Source organism: Melopsittacus undulatus, chromosome 2, assembly GCF_012275295.1.
Source record: "Melopsittacus undulatus isolate bMelUnd1 chromosome 2, bMelUnd1.mat.Z, whole genome shotgun sequence".
NCBI classification, from domain to species: Eukaryota; Metazoa; Chordata; class Aves; order Psittaciformes; family Psittaculidae; genus Melopsittacus; species Melopsittacus undulatus.
Window position 1 is genome coordinate 473,449 of NC_047528.1, and position 18,178 is coordinate 491,626.

Consider the following 18,178-nt stretch of genomic DNA (forward strand, 5'->3'; position numbering starts at 1 on the left):
TGCCATTCACCTCTCGCGAGAGCTGTGGGATCCCGTGCGAGCGGGTTGCCATGGCAACAATGGCGGCGGCCAAGAGGGAGGCCTGAAGATGGGGGGATCCTATGGGGCAAAGAGACCCACGGAAGGGGGGGGTTGGGGAGGGTTATGGGGCACATGTGGGGCCTGCATTGGGGGTCAGAGCTATGGGGGTCACAGCCCCACTGAGCGTGTGGGGCCTGCATTGGGTGTCAGAGCCATGGGGGTCACAGCCCCACTGAGCGTGTGGGGCCTGCCGAAGGACACTGGAGGCTATGGGGGGGGTGTGTATGTGGCTGTCAGGGGCACCCAGAGACCCACAGTGGGGCTGGGGATGTATGTGGGGGTCTGGGGTGTGTGTATGGGGCCATGTGTAAACCAGGGGACACCCAGAGACCCACAGTGGGGCTGGGGACATGTGTGGGGCCCTGGGGGGGGGGTCTGGGGTACATGTATGGGGCCATGTGTAAAGCAGTGCACAGCCAGAGACCCACAGCGGGGCTGGGGACGTGTGTGGGGCCCGGGAGGGGGCGATCACACAGACACCCCGAGGGCAGAAGGGCCCCGCTCTGCCCCACAGCAGATCCTGCCCCATAGCAGGGGATGCCACCCCCCAGACCCGTTCTGACCCCCAATGGGGGGTCTGGGGCTCATCCCTGTGCCCCCCACCCCATGTACCCCCATTGACGCAGCAGCAGCAGTGGGGCAGGAGGCGGCCGAGCCTGCACACGGGTTTATGAGCGGTGCCAGGAACAGGTAAAAAACCCAAATCCATGGAAAAACGGGGGGGGCAAAGGGGGGGTCGGTGCCCCCTCCCCCCCCCGGACACAGCATTCCGGCAGCATTCCCTTTGTGGTGATCCCTGCGCCAGGCCAAGCACCCCCCACCCCGGAGCAGCACCAGGAACCCCAGATCCCGGCGTGGGGAGGGGGGGGAAAGGACAACAGAAAGGGGGAATCCAACCCATAAAGCCCCAACCGCGGCCCCATAGCTCAGGGGATGCCGAACTGCACCACCAGCTCCTCCTTGGCGTCCACGCGGATCTGGGACAGCGCGCTGAAGGCATAGGCAGCTATCCGGGACACCTGCGGGACACAGCCGTTATCCGGGATAACTGCAGGGAGTGGGGATTGAGCTGCTCTTTTGGGTTCAAAAGGGGCCAAAAAGGGTAAAAATGGGCATTGAAGTCCCCTCTGTGCAACCAGGTTGGGATTCTGGAGCTGCTGCACCTGAACCCTGTGCTCAGCTCTGGGCCCCTCACTGCAAGAGAGACCTTGAGGGGCTGGATGGGGCCAGAGAAGGGAATGGAGCTGGAGCAGGGCCTGGAGCCCAAGGGTGATGGGGAAGGGCTGAGGGAGCTGGGGGGGTTCAGATGGAGAAGAGAAGGCTCAGGGGGGACCTGATGGCTCCCTCCAAGTGCCTGCAGGAGGATGGAGCCAGGAGGGGCTGGGCTCTGCTCCCAAGGAACAAGGGATGGGACAAGAGGAACCAGCCTCAAGCTGCACCAGGGCAGGTTTAGATGGAGCTGAGGAACAATTCCTGCCCCACAGGGTGCTCAGGCATTGGAACAGGCTGCCCAGGGCAGGGCTGCAGGCACCGGCCCTGCAAGGGTTCACAGCCCTCAGTGCCATGGGGCAGGGGTGGGAATGGGGCAATGGCTGCACTGGCTGCTCCTGAAGCCCTTCCCCAGCCCCATAGATCCCATGGCTCCGGGTGCTCTGGGCTGGAGCCCCTCACCTGCTGCAGGTCTGCGAAGGGGACGGGGTCACTGGCCAGGACCTGGTGGGGTTGGTTGGTGAGAGATGGCAGAGCCGGAGCCTTCTTCCAGTGCGTGAGGCTGGAGCTGAGCATGGCCAGGCGGGTGCTGGGGGCACCGCGGTCAGCACCCATAGGGACCCCACAGCACCCCAGGGCTATGGGGATGCCCCATGGGGAAGGGGAGCACCCCATAGGGATGGGCAGCACCCCGGCCCCACCTGTACTGCCGTGCCCGGTCCATGTACTCGTGCTGCTCCATGCCCTGTGAGTCCGCAGCCGACACGTCGATGATGTTGCTGGGGGGCAGCAGGGAGTGGGTCCCATCGTGGGCTCCAGGCTCACCCCCCCCGGGGATCCCCCCCCATGGCAGCGCCCCAAAACTGACATCATGGGGATGGATTGAGCCCCATGGGAGACTCAGACCCCCATGTATGGGCTGGGGATGGTCCCTATGCATATGGGGACTCACAGAGCCCCCCACTGAGCACCATGAGCAGCCCTGAGTCCCTCCTATATGGGCTGGGGACAGCCCCTATGCCTATGGGGTGACCCCCCCCAAGACGACACAGAGCCCCCCAAACTCCCTCTGCACCCCCCAAACCCATTCCATCCCCCACATCACAGTGAAGGCCTCCCAGCTCCTACCCCACCCCAGCACCCCCAGCGTCCCCCTGCACCCTGTGGGGCACAAACCATAGGGAAGGGACATTGGGGTGTGGGACACAGGAGGATCTCCCCCTTCCCTTGGGCACCTCTGGGCCCACGGTGAGGCTGCCCCACAGCACCGGGGGGGCTGCGGCAATGGCAGCGGCTCACATGGCAGTCTTGGCGAGGATGGAGGACAGCATGGCCTGCTCGTCCGTGCGCGCCGAGGGCAGGTTGTGGTAGCTCTGCTCAGCCCCGTTCAGTGCCTTGTTGGGGGGGCTGGGGTCCGGCTCCAGCAGCCGCTTTGTCTCCTCCTCCTGCGGGAATGGGGGATGTGGAGCATGGGATGGGTTGGGATGGAGGGAGCTGAGAGCTCATCTAAAGCCACGGGCAGGGACCCCTTCCACTGGAGCAGCTGCTCCAAGCCCCTGTGTCCAACCTGGCCTTGAGCACTGCCAGGGATGGGGCAGCCACAGCTTCTCTGGGCACCCTGTGCCAGCGCCTCAGCACCCTCCCAGGGAACAGCTTCTGCCTTATCTCCAACCTGAACTTCCCCTGTTTCAGTCTGAACCCATCACCCCTTGTCCTATCACTGCAGTCCCTGATGAAGAGCATCCTTGGAGCCCCCTTCAGACACTGGAAGCTGCTCTGAGGTCTCCACGCAGCTTCTCTTCTCCAGGCTCAACAGCCCCAATGTTCTCAGCCTGGCTCCATACAGGAGCTGCTCCAGCCCCTGAGCATCCTCGTGGCCTCCTCTGGACTTGCTCCACCAGCTCCATCCCCTCCTTACGTTGGGGCCACCAGTGCTGCACACAGTGTTGCAAGTGGGGTCTCCCATAGCACAGCAGAGGGGCAGGATCCCCTCCCTGAGCTCACGCTATGGGGCTGCCCCACACATGGGGGGCTCTGCCCCCCCCCCCCCGCTCACTGCACCCGGGTCACGTGACGCTCCCCCCCCCTCACCTGCTCCGAGGCCTCCCCTTCGCTGCTGTAGCAGCAGCCCATGGCGACCGCCGACCGCGGCTCACGTGACAGCGCCGGGCTGACACCCGCCTGGCCCCCCGTGACACAACATTGGGTCACGTGGGGGTTGAGCAACCAATGGGAGAGCAGGAGCGGTGCTAGCTCCGCCCTCCTCCTCTTCCTCTTCCTGCTTCCGGCCTCACCCTGCGGACAGGCTCCGCTAGTCACGTGATCAGCTGCCAATCAGCGCGCGTGGAGGAGCAAAACAAGGCGCCGGGGGCGGGGCGATCTGCCAGGGGGGCTAGGTCACGTGACGAGGAGCCAATCAGCGCGCGGGGGAGCCGGCCCCGCCCTGGTACTGCCGGATTCACGTGACCTCTGCCGCGAGCGCGCGCGGACGAGCGTCACGTGACGTTAGGGGTTGGGGGAAGGGACGGGAGAGACGTTGCGCTCCCGCCTAGGCGATATCACGTGACACGGGACGCGCGTGCGCGGTCACGAACCTCTGCTTCCCCAGTGCCAACATTGGCTCCCCATTGATCCTCATTGATCCCCCATTGACCCCATTGACTCTATTGACTCTATTGACTCCCAGTGCACCCATTTCCCCATTGACCCTATTGATAGCCCATTGACCCCCATTGATCCCAGTGCCCCCATTGACCCCCTATTTCCTCCACTGGTCCCCACTAAACCCATTGACCCCCACTGAACCCAATACCCCCATTGCCCCCATTGCCCCCATTGTCCTCATTGCCCTCCATTGCTCCCATTGACCCCACTGACACAAGGCAAGCAAGTGCCATTGATCCAGGGGTAACCAATGTACAGGGGGTAATACAGAGCAATTGTACATGGGGTTAAAGGGATTCCTTTGCTTAAACACAAGTATTGTCTGCCCTAAGTACTTCCCATTGCCGTCTGACCATGGCATTGATCACTGCTGGAGGGGGTGAAACAAATCCTGCCATTGCCATCACTACTGGAGGGGAGAAGCAGATGCAGTTCTACTGACAAAAGCAGATGATTGGTCCTACTGGTAAGCCGGGGAGAGGCAGACTGGGCGCCGACCAGACCCTAAGGCCATGTCTGAAGGTTAAAAGGTGTAAAGTTTAAGAGGAAGACTCATTTACTTCATCCTGAGACCCCTGCCCATGACCAGAATGGGCACTGCGCAGGTGCAAGGGACCTTCCGGCTCATTGTAATACGAACCGGGATAGATACTAAATATGTATAGGCGGAGTGAGCAACCTCATGTCTGTGTGTACCTTAAGAGAATGAATGTAAAGGGAGAACACCCCTGAGGTGTTCATGCTTTGGGGGAGCGATCCCCATGCACCTCAGCGCTGAATGGAACCTACCTACATTACAGCATGAACACGTTGTGGGGTCTGTCCATGCATCAACCCCAGTGCCCCCATTGACCCGCTATTTCCCCCACTGGCCCCCATTAAACTCATTGACCCCCACTGAACCCAATACCCCCATTGGCCCCCATTGCCCCCATTGACCACAGTGCCCCCATTGCCCCCATTGCCCTCACTGACCCCACTGACACAAGGCCAGCACGTGCCATGAAGCCACGTGGCTCAGACACCTGAACTGCCCCCAGGGCTCAGGTAGGGACCAACGCCTGTGCTGTGCGCATGCGCTAACGGAGCTGAGCATCGTCCCCGCCCCCTCTGGGGACCCTCATGAATATTCATGATGTGTAACCAATACCTGAGCTGACCCCGCGGGGTGCGGGTCAGGAGGAGCGATCCCATTGGTACCGGCGCCGTGATGAGCATCCCTGTTTGGGGTCTGATCCTGTGCTATGGGGGGGTCCTGAGCCCTCCTGACCCCCCCCAAGGCTGCACCCCCAAACCTGCACCCCTAAACCTGCACCCCCCAAACCTGCCCCCCCAACCTGCACCCCCCAAACCTGCACCCCCCAAACCAGCACCCCCCAAACCCGCACCCCCAAACCTGCACCCCCCAACCTGCACCCCCCAAACCTGCACCCCCAAACCTGCACCCCCAAACCCAACCCCTAAACCTGCACCCCCCAAACCTGCCCCCCCAACCTGCACCCCCCAAACCTGCACCCCCAACCCAACCTGCACCCCCAAACCTGCACCCCCAAACCCACCCTCCCCCCCCCCCTTCCCGGCCCCCTCAGCAGTAACCGGAGCCGGAGCTGCGGCTTCATCAATTATTGAGAGAGCGACGGCAGCTCCAGAGCCAAACACAGAGAGATCCTGATCCTGGTTCTGGTCCTGATCCTGATCCTGGTCCTGATCCTGGTCCTGGTCCTGATCTCCACAGCCCAGAGGGATCCAGATCCTTGATCCCAGCTCCTGATCCTGGTGTCCAGAGAGCTCCAGCTCCAGCATCCTGCCCATTCCCTGCCCCCTGCGCAGCTGGGACCAGGTACGTGCCCCCCAACCCCTGCTGCACCTGGCGACCCCCAAGCTCCGGGGGTGGGGGCAGGATCTGGGGGTTGGGGGGCAGGATATGGGGGTTGGGGGGGCATGCTGGGGGGCACCGGTGTTGGGGGGAGACTGGAGGGGTGCAGAGCACTGCAGCTCATGGCACAAATGCTGCCTGTGGGGCTGTGTGTGTCTATGGGGCTGTGTGTGTCCATGGGGCTGTGTTTGCTATGGGGCTGTGTCTATGGGGCTGTCGGTGTCCATGGGGCTGTGTTTGTTATGGGGCTGTGTGTGTCCATGGGGCTGTGTTTGCTATGGGGCTGTGTCTATGGGGCTGTCGGTGTCCATGGGGCTGTGTTTGCTATGGAGCTGTGTGTGTCTATGGGGCTTTGTGTGTCCATGGGGCTGTGTCTGCTATGGGGCTGTGTCTATGGGGCTGTCCATGTCCATGTGTCCACCCGTGTCTCCCCCCCCAGCCCCATGGTGTCGGTGGCCATCGCGCTGGCGTTCGTGCCGCTGGTGCTGGCGCTGGCGCTGCGCTCGCGGCACTGGGTGGTGCTGGTGGCGCGGGTGGCGCTGGGCTGGCTGCGGGACAGGCTCAGCTCTGTGCCACGGGAGCACCGCGCGCTCCAGTACCTGCTGACGCACGCGGTGCCCGGAGACCCCAGGCACGTGCTGCTCACCCTGGACCAGTGGAGCCGGCGCTGCGAGCACCTCAGCTGCGTGGGGCCTGAGAAAGGTCAGCACCGGAGGCACCGGCACCATTGACATGGCCACAGCATCACTGACATGGTCACAGCGTCACTGACATGGCCACGGCACCATTGACATGGTCACACCATCATTGATATTGCCACGGCATCATTGACATGGCCATGGCACCACTGACATGGCCATAGCATCACTAACATGGCCACAGCATCACTGACATGGTCACACTGTCATTGACATGGCCACGGCATCATTGACATGGCCATGGCACCACTGACGTGGCCATAGCATCACTGACATAGCCACAGCGTCATTGATATGGCCACGGCACCATTGACATTGCCATGGCATCATTGACATGGTCACAGCATCATTGACATTGCCATAGTACCACTGACATGACCACAGCATCACTGACGTTGCCATGGCATCACTGACATAGCCACAGTACCATTAATATGGCCATAGCATCATTGACATGGCCATGGCATCATGGGTATGGCCACAGCACCACTGGCATGGCCACAGCTCCATTGACATAGCCATGGCATCGTTGTTATTGCCAGAGCACCATTGACAAGGCCATGGCACCATTAATATTGCCATGGAACCATTGACATGACCACGGTATCATTGCCATGGCTATGGCATCATTGTCATAGGCATAGCAGTGTTAGTGTGGTCATGGCACTGTTGGCATGGCCTTAACATCAACATGGCCATGGCATCATTGTTGTGGCCACAGCACTGTTGGCATGGCCGTGACACTGTTGCATGCCCACAGTACCACTGGCATGCCCATGGCACTGTTGGTGTGGTCATGGCATCATCAACATAACCATGGCACCACTGACATGGCTGTGACACCATTTGTGTGGCCACAGCATCACTGGTAAGGTTGTGATGCTGTTGGCACAGCCTTGCCACTGTTGACAACGCCTTGGTACCATTGACATGGACATGGCACCATTGATGTGGCCATAGCATCACAGTCACCACTGGCACAGCCCTGGCATCATCATGGCCTTGGCACCATTGGCATGGCCATGGCACTGCCACCACAGCCCTGTGCCAGGACCACAGCCCCACAACCACTGCCCCACACCACACGGTGCCCCTGGGAAGCCCTGTCCCTGCTGGTCAATGCCACATCCCCTGTTCCTGCTGGTAATGGCATCGGCATCACCATCCCCTGTCCCCACTGATGCCGGTGGCCCCATCCTGCATCCCCATTGATGCCAGTGCCTGTGCCCTGTCCCCATTGATGCCTGTGCCCCATCCTGCATCCCCATTGATGCCAGTGCCTGTGCCCTGTCCCCATTGATGCCGGTGCCTGTGCCCTGTCCCCATTGATGCCTGTGCCCAGTCCCCATTGCTGCCGGTGCCCCGCACCCTGTCCCCATTGATGCCAGTGCCTGTGCCCTGTCCCCATTGATGCCGGTGCCTGTGCCCTGTCCCCATTGATGCCGGTGCCTGTGCCCTGTCCCCATTGATGCCGGTGCCTTTGCCCTGTCCCCATTGATGCCGGTGCCTGTGCCCTGTCCCCATTGATGCTGGTGCCTGTGCCGTCCCCATTGATGCTGGTGCCTGTGCCCTGTCCCCATTGATGCCTGTGCCCTGTCCCCATTGATGCCGGTGCCTGTGCCCTGTCCCCATTGATGCCTGTGCCCTGTCCCCACTGATGCCGGTGCCTGTGCCCTGTCCCCATTGATGCCTGTGCCCTGTCCCCACTGATGCCGGTGCCTGTGCCCTGTCCCCATTGATGCCTGTGCCCTGTCCCCATTGATGCCGGTGCCTTCGCCCTGTCCCCACTGATGCCGGTGCCTGTGCCCTGTCCCCATTGATGCCGGTGCCTGTGCCCTGTCCCCATTGATGCCTGTGCCCTGTCCCGTTGGCGCAGGGCGGGTGGTGGAGCGGGTGCTGAGCGCACGGAGCCCGCAGCGGGTGCTGGAGCTGGGCACATCCTGCGGGTACGGAGCGGTGCTGCTGGCGCGGGCACTGCCGCCCGGAGCGCGGCTGCTGACGGTGGAGCGGGACCCGCAGAGAGCGGCTATGGCGGAGAAGGTCATCCGGCTGGCGGGGTTCGATGAGCGCACTGTGAGTGATGGGATGGGAATGGGATGGGATGGGAATGGGATGGGAATGGGGATGGGATGGGGATGGAAATAGGGATGGGGATGGGAATGGGAATAGGCAGGAGGTCATCTGGCTGGCGGGGTTCGATGAGCGCACTGTGAGCAATGGGATGGGAATGGGGATGGGAATGGGATGGGAATGGGATGGGAATAGGCAGGAGGTCATCCGGCTGGCAGGGTTCGATGAGCGCACTGTGAGCGATGGGATGGGATGGGATGGGAATGGGGATGGGGACAGGGATGGGAATGGGATGGGAATGGAGATGGGAATGGGATGGGAATGGGGATGGGATGGGAATGAGATGGGAATGGGATGAGAATAGGGATGGGAATGGGAATGAGATGGGAATGGGATGAGAATAGGAATGGGAATGGGGACAGGGATGGGATGGGATGGGAATGGGATGGGAATGGGATGGGAATGGGGATGGGAATGGGATGGGAATAGGCAGGAGGTCATCCAGCTGGCGGGGTTCGATGAGCACACTGTGAGCAATGGGATAGGTATGGGATGGGAATGGGGATGGAATGGGAATGGGATGGGAATAGGCAGGAGGTCATCCGGCTGGCGGGGTTTGATGAGTGCACTGTGAGCAATGGGATGGGATGGGGATGGGAATGGGATGGGAATGGGAATGGGATGGGGATGGGAATGGGATGGGAACGGGGATGGGATGGGATGGGAATGGGAATAGGCAGGAGGTCATCCGGCTGGCGGGGTTCGATGAGCGCACTGTGAGCAATGGGATGGGATGGGAATGGGATGGGAATGGAGATGGGAATGAGATGAGAATAGGCATGAAGTCATCCAGCTGGTGGGGTTTGATGAGTGCACCGTGAGCAACGGGATGGGATGGGATGGGAATGGGATGAGAATAGGCAGGAGGTCATCCGGCTGGCGGGGTTCGATGAGCACACCGTGAGCAACCAGATGGGATGCGAATGGGGATGGGAGTGGGCTGGGAATGGGCTTGGAATGGGTTGGGAATGGGTTGGGAATGGGCTGGAAATGGGTTGGGAATGGGCTGGGAATGGGTTGGGAATGGGCTGGGAATGGGCTGGGAATGGGTTGGGAATGGGCTGGGAATGGGCTTGGAATGGGTTGGGAATGGGCTGGGAATGAGCTGGGAATGGGCTGGGAACGGGTTGGGAATGGGCTGGGAATGGGCTGGGAACGGGTTGGGAATGGGCTGGGAATGGGTTGAGAATTAGTTGGGAATGGGCTGGGAATGGGTCGGGAATGGGTTGGGAATGGGTTGGGAATGGGTTGGGAATGGGTTGGGAATGGGTTGGGAATGGGTTGGGAACGAGCTGGGAATGGGCTGGGAATGGGTCGGGAATGGGTCGGGAATGGGTTGGGAATGGGCTGGGAATGAGCTGGGAATGGGTCGGGAATGGGTCGGGAATGGGTCGGGAATGGGTTGGGAATGGGCTGGGAATGAGCTGGGAATGGGCTGGGAATGGGTTGGGAATGGGTTGGGAATGGGCTGTGAAGGCCCATGCAGCAGCTCCAGGTCCCGCTGCAGGTGCAGCTGATCGTGGGCCCCTCGGAGGAGGTGATCCCACAGCTGCGCTCCCGGCACCGCATGGACACCACTGACTTCATCCTGATGGAGCACGGCAAGAGCTGCTACGAGCGCGACCTGCGGCTGCTGGAGCGGCACCGGCTGCTGGCGCCGGGAGCCACCGTCATGGCTGACCACGTGCTGGTGCCGGGAGCGCCGCGGTTCCTGCGCTACGCACGCGGCTCCGGCCGCTTCCGCTGCCGACTGCACAGAGCCACCCTCGAGTACTGCCAGGGCATCACTGATGGCATCGCTGAGCTGCGGTACACCGGCAGGGATGCAGGTGGGGATGCAACGGGAACGGGGTGGGAATGGGGTGGGAATGGGATGGGAACAATGGGAATGGGGTGGGAACAATGGGAATGGGGTGGGAATAGCACTGGTGGAAACATACTGGGAATGTGGGACGATGCAAATGCACTGGGAATATGGTGGGAATATGATAGGAATGCACTGGGAATGTGGTGAAAACATGGATATAGTGGGAACATACTGGGAATATGGTGGAAACACATTGGGAATGGGGTAGGAACACAGTGGGAACACACAGGGAATGTGGTGGGAACACACTGAGAATGGGGTAGGAACACACAGGGAGTGTGGTGGGAACATGCTGGGAATGCACTGGGAATGTGGTGGGAACACACTGGGAATGGGGCAGGAACGGAGTGGGAACACAGAGGAAACGTGGTGAGAACATGATGGGAAGGGACTAGGACTGGTGGGAATGCACTAGGAACATGGTGGAACACACTGGGAATGTGGTGGGAACATGCTGGGAATGTGGTGGGAACACATTGGGAACACACAGGGAACGTGGTTGGAACACAGAGGGAATGTGGTGGGAACACACTGGGAATGGGGTAGGAACATGGTGGGAATGCACTGGGAATGTGGCGGGAATAGCACATGGTAGGAACATACTGGGAATGTGGTGGGAACATGGACATGGGGGGAACATACTGGGAACATGATGGGAACACACTGGGAATGTGGTGGCCACTGAACCACATTGGGAGGTGGTTACTTAAAAAGAGAGTTTATTTGGGAACGGGAATGGCAGTTCCCACCCAGGCTTTGGGTCTGTCCGTGCCCCACAGAGCCCCCCCAGTGCTATGGGGGGCACACGGACCCCCCCAGTGCAGCTCCGGTTGGGAACGGCCTCAGCACACTCAGATCATCCACTGGTCCTGGTCCTGCTCCGCACCCTCCATGTCCACCTGGGCAGCAGGAAGGGGAAGCAGAGGAGGACCCACAACTTGTGGGGCTCAGCCCCACACCGGAGCCCCCCTCACCTCGTTGATCTCCCCATCGTCAGGGGACTCATTGTAGTCGTTCATCTCGTCCATGTCCTGCATGTCCTCATCGTCCTCCGAGTCCTCCTCACTGTCCTCATCATCCTCATCATCCTCCTCCTCCTCCTCATCATAGTGCTATGGGGGCAGAGCCGCTGCCATTCCCGGTCCTACACACCCCATTCCCAGCCCCACATCCCCGATCCCAGCCCCACATCCCGGTTCCCAGCCCCACATCCCGGTCCCAGCCCCACATCCCGGTCCCAGCCCCACATCCCGTTCCCAGCCCCACATCCCCGTTCCCAGCCCCACATCCCCATTCCCAGCCCCACATCCCATTCCCATCCCCACATCCCCGTTCCCATCCCCACATCCCCGTTCCCAGCCCCACATCCCATTCCCAGCCCCACATCCCCGTTCCCAGCCCCACATCCCCGTTCCCAGCCCCACATCCCCGTTCCCAGCCCCACATCCCATTCCCAGCCCCACATCCCATTCCCAGCCCCACATCCCCGTTCCCAGCCCCACATCCCGTTCCCAGCCCCACATCCCCGTTCCCAGCCCCACATCCCCGTTCCCAGCCCCACATCCCCGTTCCCAGCCCCACATCCCCGTTCCCAGCCCCACATCCCCGATCCCAGCCCCACATCCCGTTCCCAGCCCCACATCCCGTTCCCATCCCCACATCCCCATTCCCATCCCCACATCCCCGTTCCCATCCCCACATCCCCGTTCCCAGCCCCACATCCCATTCCCAGCCCCACATCCCGTTCCCAGCCCCACATCCCCGATCCCAGCCCCACATCCCCGTTCCCAGCCCCACATCCCGTTCCCATCCCCACATCCCGTTCCCATCCCCACATCCCCGTTCCCAGCCCCACATCCCCGTTCCCAGCCCCACATCCCCGATCCCAGCCCCACATCCCGTTCCCATCCCCACATCCCCGTTCCCAGCCCCACATCCCCGTTCCCAGCCCCACATCCCATTCCCATCCCCACATCCCCGTTCCCATCCCCACATCCCATTCCCAGCCCCACATCCCCGTTCCCAGCCCCACATCCCATTCCCAGCCCCACATCCCCGTTCCCAGCCCCACATCCCCGTTCCCATCCCCACATCCCATTCCCAGCCCCACATCCCCGTTCCCATCCCCACATCCCCATTCCCACCTCGGACGCCGGTTTCCCGATGGGTACCAAAGTGTTGTCCTTCTCGGCGATGCTCTGGAGCTGGGGGGGGGGGGGAGAGGAGGATGAGCCCCAAACCCCCCCCCCGTTCCCCCCCCATTAACACTGTCATTAACGCCCCCCCCATTGAAGCCTCATTGACCAAACCCGGCTGGTTTGAGCCCAAAACGCACCCAGGCCTGGTGCTGCTGCTCCTGCTGCTGCAGCTCCGTCTCGTCCACGCACGGACGGTCCAGGTTGAACCATAGAGGCTCCGTGATGCGGGGGAGCAGCGACGGGAACAGCGTGGACATGGCGGGGGGGGGACGGGGATGGGGACGGGAACGGGAATGGAGACGGGAACGGGAACGGCACCAGGAGCGGCCGAGGGCCGCTCGGCAGTGTGGATCACTCACGGCGCATGCGCGGATGGAGGCCACGCCTACAAGGGGCGGGGCGAGGGACGGTTGGGGAGGTGCGCCCCCTAACGGCTGAGTATGGGAATGCACAGGACACCAATGGGGTACCTGTGACACCAATAGGGTACATGTGACACCTGTGGGGTACATGTGACACCTGTGGGGTATCTGTGACCCCCCCATGGTGGCACCTTCCCCCCCCCGGAGCATCACTGACCCCCAAGTGGTACCCACCCCCCCCTCTCCCCTGTGCCCCCCTATGGGGACACCTGCCCCCCCAGGGGCATCTCCATCCCCCTTCCCCCCCCAGCACCCATGGGGGGACCCCACAGCCCTATGGGGGGGTCCAATCCTGCCCCTTATAATGGGACCCGGTCCCGAGGCCACCCCCAAACCCCCCTATGGGCCTATCCCGAACCCCCCCCTCGGCCCCCCCATGTCCCCTATGGCGAAGGGAAGGAAACAACATTCCCGGGTGGATTTTGGCTGCTGTCGGGTCCCACCCGGCGCCGGACAGACGGACAAGGACCCGGCTGCTGCCCCACAGCCTGCCCCATAGCGTGCCCCATAGCGTGCCCCACAGCGTGCCCCACACCGTGCCCCCCCCGTGCCCCACACGCCGCTGACGTCCCGTGCTCGTCGTCCAAGGGTTGCTCCGCACCACGACCTTTGAGATCGCGGCACCTGCATCCCCGAGGTAAGAACCCGGTGCCCCTCTGCGTGCCCCATTGCGTGCCCCATTGCGTGCCCCACCGTGTGCCCCTCTGCGTGCCCCACTGCGTGCCCCATTGCGTGCCCCACTGCGTGCCCCTCTGCGTGCCCCACTGCGTGCCCCACTGCGTGCCCCATTGCGTGCCCCTCTGCGTGCCCCACTGTGTGCCCATTGCGTGTCCCACTGCGTGCCCCTCTGCGTGCCCCTCTGTGTGTCCCACTGCGTGCCCCCCTGCGTGTCCCTCTGCGTGCCCCATTGCGTGCCCCACTGCGTGCCCCATTGCGTGCCCACTGTGTGCCCCACTGCGTGCCCCACTGTGTGCCCCATTGCGTGCCCCACTGCGTGCCCCACTGCGTGCCCCACTGCGTGCCCCATTGTGTGCCCCACTGCGTGCCCCTCTGCATGCCCCACTGCGTGCCCCACTGCGTGCCCCCCTGAGTGCCCCACTGCGTGCCCCACTGTGTGCCCCTCTGCGTGCCCCTCTGCGTGCCCCACTGTGTGCCCCTCTGCGTGCCCCACTGCGTGCCCCACTGCAGCGCTGAGCCCGTGCCCATGGACAGGACCATGGCTGTGCTGTGGGTCCTGGTGCTGCTCGTGGCCGGAGCTATGGGGCAGGACTCGCTGCTCAACACCTGCATGGATGCCAAGCACCACAAGGCAGAGCCTGGCCCCGAGGGGCAGCTCTATGGGCAGGTGGGTCCGTGCTCCCCATAGCTCTCCCCATTGCGGCTATGGGGCAGCCCCATCCGCGGTGCTGAGCCCCGCTCCGTGCAGTGCTCGCTCTGGAAGGACAACGCCTGCTGCACGGCCAACACCAGCCTCGAGGCGCACCGGGACCAGTCCTACCTGTATGGCTTTAACTGGGACCACTGTGGGGTGATGCCCCCCAGCTGCAAGCGCCACTTCATCCAGGACACCTGCTTGTATGAGTGCTCCCCCAACCTGGGGCCGTGGATTGACAAGGTGGGGCAGGAGCACCCCCAGACAGCATGGGGTGACCCATAGATGGGGTGAATGGGGGTGAATGGGGTGAACGGGGGTGAACGGGGGTGAATTGGGGTGAACAGGAGTGAACTGGGGTGAACGGGGGTGAATGGGGGTGAACAAAGGTGAATGGGATGAATAGCAGTGAACTGGGGTGAATGGGCGTGAATTGGGATGAACAGGGATGAATGGGATGAACAGGAGTGAACTGGGGTGAACAGGAGTGAATTGGGGTGAACTGGGATGAACAGGGGTGAGTGGGATAGAATTGGGACGAATAGGGGTGAATGGGTTAGAACTGGGATGAACTGGGATGAACAGGGGTGAATTGGGGTGAGTGGGGTGAATTGGAGTGAATGGGGGTGAATTGGAATGAACTGGGATGAACAGGGGTGAATTGGGATGAACTGGGGTTAATTGGGATAAACTGGGATGAATGGTGTTGAACTGGGATGAACTGGGATGAATTGGGATGAACTGGGGTGAATGGAGTTGAACTGGGATGAACTGGGGTGAATTGGGATGAACACGGGTGAACTGGGATGAACTGGGATGAACAGGGGTGAATTGGGATGAACAGGGGTGAACTGGGATGAACTGGGATGAGTGGTGTTGAACTGGGATGAACTGGGATGAATGGGGTTGAACTGGGATGAACTGGGGTGAATTGGGATGAACTGGGATGAACAGCGGTGAATTGAGATGAACTCGGGTGAATTGGGATGAACAGGGGTGAACTGGGATGAACTGGGGTGAATGGTGTTGAACTGGGATGAACAGGGATGAATGGATTAGAACTGGGATGCACAGGGATGCACAGGGATGCACAGGGGTGATGGGGCTGGCCAGGGGGCAGCCAGAGGTCCTGGGGTGAGCCGGGATGAACTGGGATGAACTGGGATGCACAGTGGTGATGGGTGCAGCCGGGGCTGCCAGGGTGAGCTGGGATGCACAGTGATGCACAGGGATGAACTGGGATGCTCAGGGATGCACAGGGGTGATGGGCTGGCTGGGGTGCAGCCGGTGCTGCCGGTGTGAGCCGGTGCCCCCGGTGGTACCTCCTGTGCCGCAGGCTGACACCAGCTGGCGCCGGGAGCGGATCCTACACGTGCCCCTGTGCCGGGAGGACTGTGAGCAGTGGTGGGAGGACTGCAGGGACGCGCTCACCTGCAAGGAGAACTGGCACAAGGGCTGGGACTGGAGCTCAGGTCAGGGGGGGCACTGGGATCCACACCCCATAGCGGGACCCCTATGGGTCACTGGCACCCATTGACACTGCCTGAGTCCTGCTTCCAGGGGGGCTTTGAGGGCTCTGCATGGGGTGAGGGGCTCCATGGTCAACCCTATGGGAGAAGGGTCTTCGGTGGGTCCCCATGTATGGGGGGTACCCATGGGTTGAAGGTCTTTATGGTCAACCCCACATCTTGCTGCAGGGGAGGTGGCTTTGAGGGGATCTTGGAGGGGTTCCCCGTGGGTTGGGGTTCCCCATGGGTTGGAGGTCTCCATGGGTTGGGGCTCTCCATGGGGTGGGGTTCCCCATGGGTAATCCTATGGCTGTGAGAGGGTCTTGGGGCTTAAGAGTCCCCATAAGCTCAGGTCTCCATGGTAAATCCTGCATCTCCATGATGAGGTGACTCCATCCCAGCTCCATGGCGGCTTCGAGGGGGTCTTGGGAGGGTCCCTGTGGGTTGAGGGTCTCCATGGGTTGGATGTCTCCATGGTCAACCCTATGGCTTTGAGGGGGTCTTAGGTGGGGTCCCCATGGGCAGATCTCCATGGGTTGGGGTCTCCATGGGTTGGGGTTCTCCCTGTGCTGTGCTCCCCATGACCCCAGAGCCGCCCCCATCCCACAGCCCATGACCGGGGACCACAGGCGGGTGCCGGTGCCCCCGGGTCCGAACCGGTGACCTGGGGCTGACCCCGCTGACCCCGAACCGGTGCCCCGGGGCTGACCCCGCTGACCCCGGGTCTGACCCTGCTGACCCCGGGGCTGACCCCGCTGACCCTGGTTCTGACCCTGCTGACCCCTGGGCTGACCCCGCGGCTGACCCTGGTGCTGACCCCACTGACCCGCTGACCCTGGGCTGACCCCGCTGACCCTGGTGCTGACCCCGCTGACCCTGGGCTGACCCGGCTGACCCCAGGCTGACCCCTCTGACCTCAGGCTGACCCCGCTGACCCCGGGCTGACCCCGCTGACCCCGGGCTGACCCCAGGCTGACCCCGCTGACCCCGGCTCTGACCCCGCTAACCCCATTGCTGACCCCACACCAGTGCCCCGGGGCTGACCTCGCTGCTGACCCCGCTGACCCCGGGTCTGACCCCGCTGACCCTGGTGCTGACCCTGCTGACCCCGGGGCTGACCCCGCGGCTGACCCTGGTGCTGACCCCACTGACCCCGGGCTGACCCCGTTGACCCCGGGCTGACCCCAGGCTGACTCCGCTGACCCCGGCGCTGACCCCGCTGACCCCATTGCTGATCCCGCACCGGTGCCCCGGGGCTGACCCCGCTGCTGACCCCGCTGACCCCGGGTCTGACCCCGCTGACCCCGTTGCTGACCCCGCTGACCCCGTTGCTGACCCCGGGCTGACCCCGGTGCTGCCCCCGCAGGTACGAACCGGTGCCCGCAGGGGTCTCTGTGCCGCCCGTTCCCTGCAGTGTTCCCGTCTCCATCCGCGCTGTGTGAACGGGTCTGGTCTCACTCGTACCGGGTCCCGGGGCTGGGCAGGGGCAGCGGCCGCTGCATCCGCCTCTGGTGGGACCCGGCGCTGCCCAACCCCAACGCTGCCGTTGCGCTGTTCTATGCCCGCGGCGCTGCCCCCCCCGGAGCCCCCTGGCTGCCGGTACCGGCCGTGCTGGGGCTGCTGCTGCTGCCCGTGGTGAGGGGGGTGCTATGAGCAAACACGGACCGGGCACACCATGGGCACCCCCAAACTGTGTCCTCCCCATGGGGCACCCCCGGTAAGTGCCCCCCCCTAAACCGTGACCTCCCCCATGGGCACCCCCAACCGTGCCCCCTATGGGGCATCCCCAAACCGCGTCCTCCCTCATGGGCACCCCGAAACTGTGTCCTCCTCCCCCTATGGGCACCATAAAAACGTGACCCCCATGGGGCACCCCCAAACCGTGACCCCCCATGGGCACCCCTAAACCGTGTCCTCCCCATGGGCACCCCTAAACCGTGCCCCCCATGGGCACCCCCAAACTGCCTCCTCCCCATGGGGCATCCCCAAACCGTGTCCTCCCCATGGGCACCCCTAAACTGCCTCCTCCCCATGGGGCACCCCCAAACTGTGCCCCCCCTAAGGGCACCCCCAAACCGTCCCCACCCCATGGGCACCCCCAAACCCTGCCCCCCTATGGGCACCCCCAAACTGTGTCCTCCCTACCATGGGAA

General features: G+C 62.7%; 4 protein-coding genes across 4 annotated transcripts; 2 read left to right on the top strand and 2 right to left on the bottom strand.

Moving 5' to 3' along the window:
• Window positions 1-735: 735 nt before the first annotated feature.
• Window positions 736-3,495, bottom strand: LAMTOR1 (late endosomal/lysosomal adaptor, MAPK and MTOR activator 1). Its single transcript, XM_034073291.1, has 5 exons — window positions 3,382-3,495; window positions 2,590-2,735; window positions 1,992-2,069; window positions 1,753-1,879; window positions 736-1,100 (listed from the first exon to the last, which is right to left on the bottom strand). The coding sequence occupies exons 1-5, from the start codon at window positions 3,421-3,423 to the stop codon at window positions 1,008-1,010; spliced, it is 486 nt and encodes a 161-aa protein (XP_033929182.1). The 5' UTR covers window positions 3,424-3,495; the 3' UTR covers window positions 736-1,007.
• A 2,778-nt stretch (window positions 3,496-6,273) lies between these two features.
• Window positions 6,274-11,071, top strand: LOC117437917 (transmembrane O-methyltransferase homolog). Its single transcript, XM_034072747.1, has 4 exons — window positions 6,274-6,532; window positions 8,405-8,601; window positions 10,166-10,487; window positions 11,016-11,071. The coding sequence occupies exons 1-4, from the start codon at window positions 6,274-6,276 to the stop codon at window positions 11,069-11,071; spliced, it is 834 nt and encodes a 277-aa protein (XP_033928638.1).
• Window positions 11,072-11,227: 156 nt separating this feature from the next.
• Window positions 11,228-13,014, bottom strand: ANAPC15 (anaphase promoting complex subunit 15). Its single transcript, XM_034074559.1, has 4 exons — window positions 12,861-13,014; window positions 12,670-12,729; window positions 11,500-11,637; window positions 11,228-11,424 (listed from the first exon to the last, which is right to left on the bottom strand). Exons 1-4 carry the CDS (start codon window positions 12,978-12,980, stop codon window positions 11,377-11,379), a joined length of 366 nt encoding a protein of 121 aa, XP_033930450.1. The 5' UTR covers window positions 12,981-13,014; the 3' UTR covers window positions 11,228-11,376.
• Window positions 13,015-13,700: 686 nt separating this feature from the next.
• Window positions 13,701-17,678, top strand: LOC117437919 (folate receptor gamma-like). The gene is made up of 5 exons (XM_034072765.1): window positions 13,701-13,782; window positions 14,358-14,490; window positions 14,572-14,771; window positions 15,865-15,989; window positions 17,392-17,678. Exons 2-5 carry the CDS (start codon window positions 14,362-14,364, stop codon window positions 17,676-17,678), a joined length of 741 nt encoding a protein of 246 aa, XP_033928656.1. The 5' UTR covers window positions 13,701-13,782; window positions 14,358-14,361.
• Window positions 17,679-18,178: the final 500 nt, after the last annotated feature.

What these genes read in the sequence shown, in the direction of transcription:
- LOC117437919 (XM_034072765.1), top strand. Translation starts at nt 14,362, where the DNA reads ATGGCTGTGCTGTGGGTCCTGGTGCTGCTCGTGGCCGGAGCTATGGGG. An exon ending in AGGGGCAGCTCTATGGGCAG is followed by an intron (nt 14,491 to 14,571) that starts GTGGGTCCGTGC and finishes CGCTCCGTGCAG; the next exon opens with TGCTCGCTCTGGAAGGACAA. An exon ending in GGGCTGGGACTGGAGCTCAG is followed by an intron (nt 15,990 to 17,391) that starts GTCAGGGGGGGC and finishes CTGCCCCCGCAG; the next exon opens with GTACGAACCGGTGCCCGCAG.
- ANAPC15 (XM_034074559.1), bottom strand. Translation starts at nt 12,980, where the DNA reads ATGTCCACGCTGTTCCCGTCGCTGCTCCCCCGCATCACGGAGCCTCTA. An exon ending in TCGGGAAACCGGCGTCCGAG is followed by an intron (nt 11,638 to 12,669) that starts GTGGGAATGGGG and finishes CTGCCCCCATAG; the next exon opens with CACTATGATGAGGAGGAGGA. An exon ending in ACGATGGGGAGATCAACGAG is followed by an intron (nt 11,425 to 11,499) that starts GTGAGGGGGGCT and finishes CCTGCTGCCCAG; the next exon opens with GTGGACATGGAGGGTGCGGA.
- LOC117437917 (XM_034072747.1), top strand. Translation starts at nt 6,274, where the DNA reads ATGGTGTCGGTGGCCATCGCGCTGGCGTTCGTGCCGCTGGTGCTGGCG. An exon ending in CTGCGTGGGGCCTGAGAAAG is followed by an intron (nt 6,533 to 8,404) that starts GTCAGCACCGGA and finishes CCGTTGGCGCAG; the next exon opens with GGCGGGTGGTGGAGCGGGTG. An exon ending in CGGGGTTCGATGAGCGCACT is followed by an intron (nt 8,602 to 10,165) that starts GTGAGTGATGGG and finishes GTCCCGCTGCAG; the next exon opens with GTGCAGCTGATCGTGGGCCC.
- LAMTOR1 (XM_034073291.1), bottom strand. Translation starts at nt 3,423, where the DNA reads ATGGGCTGCTGCTACAGCAGCGAAGGGGAGGCCTCGGAGCAG. An exon ending in ATCCTCGCCAAGACTGCCAT is followed by an intron (nt 2,070 to 2,589) that starts GTGAGCCGCTGC and finishes GCTGCCCCCCAG; the next exon opens with CAACATCATCGACGTGTCGG. An exon ending in CCTTCGCAGACCTGCAGCAG is followed by an intron (nt 1,101 to 1,752) that starts GTGAGGGGCTCC and finishes TGTGTCCCGCAG; the next exon opens with GTGTCCCGGATAGCTGCCTA.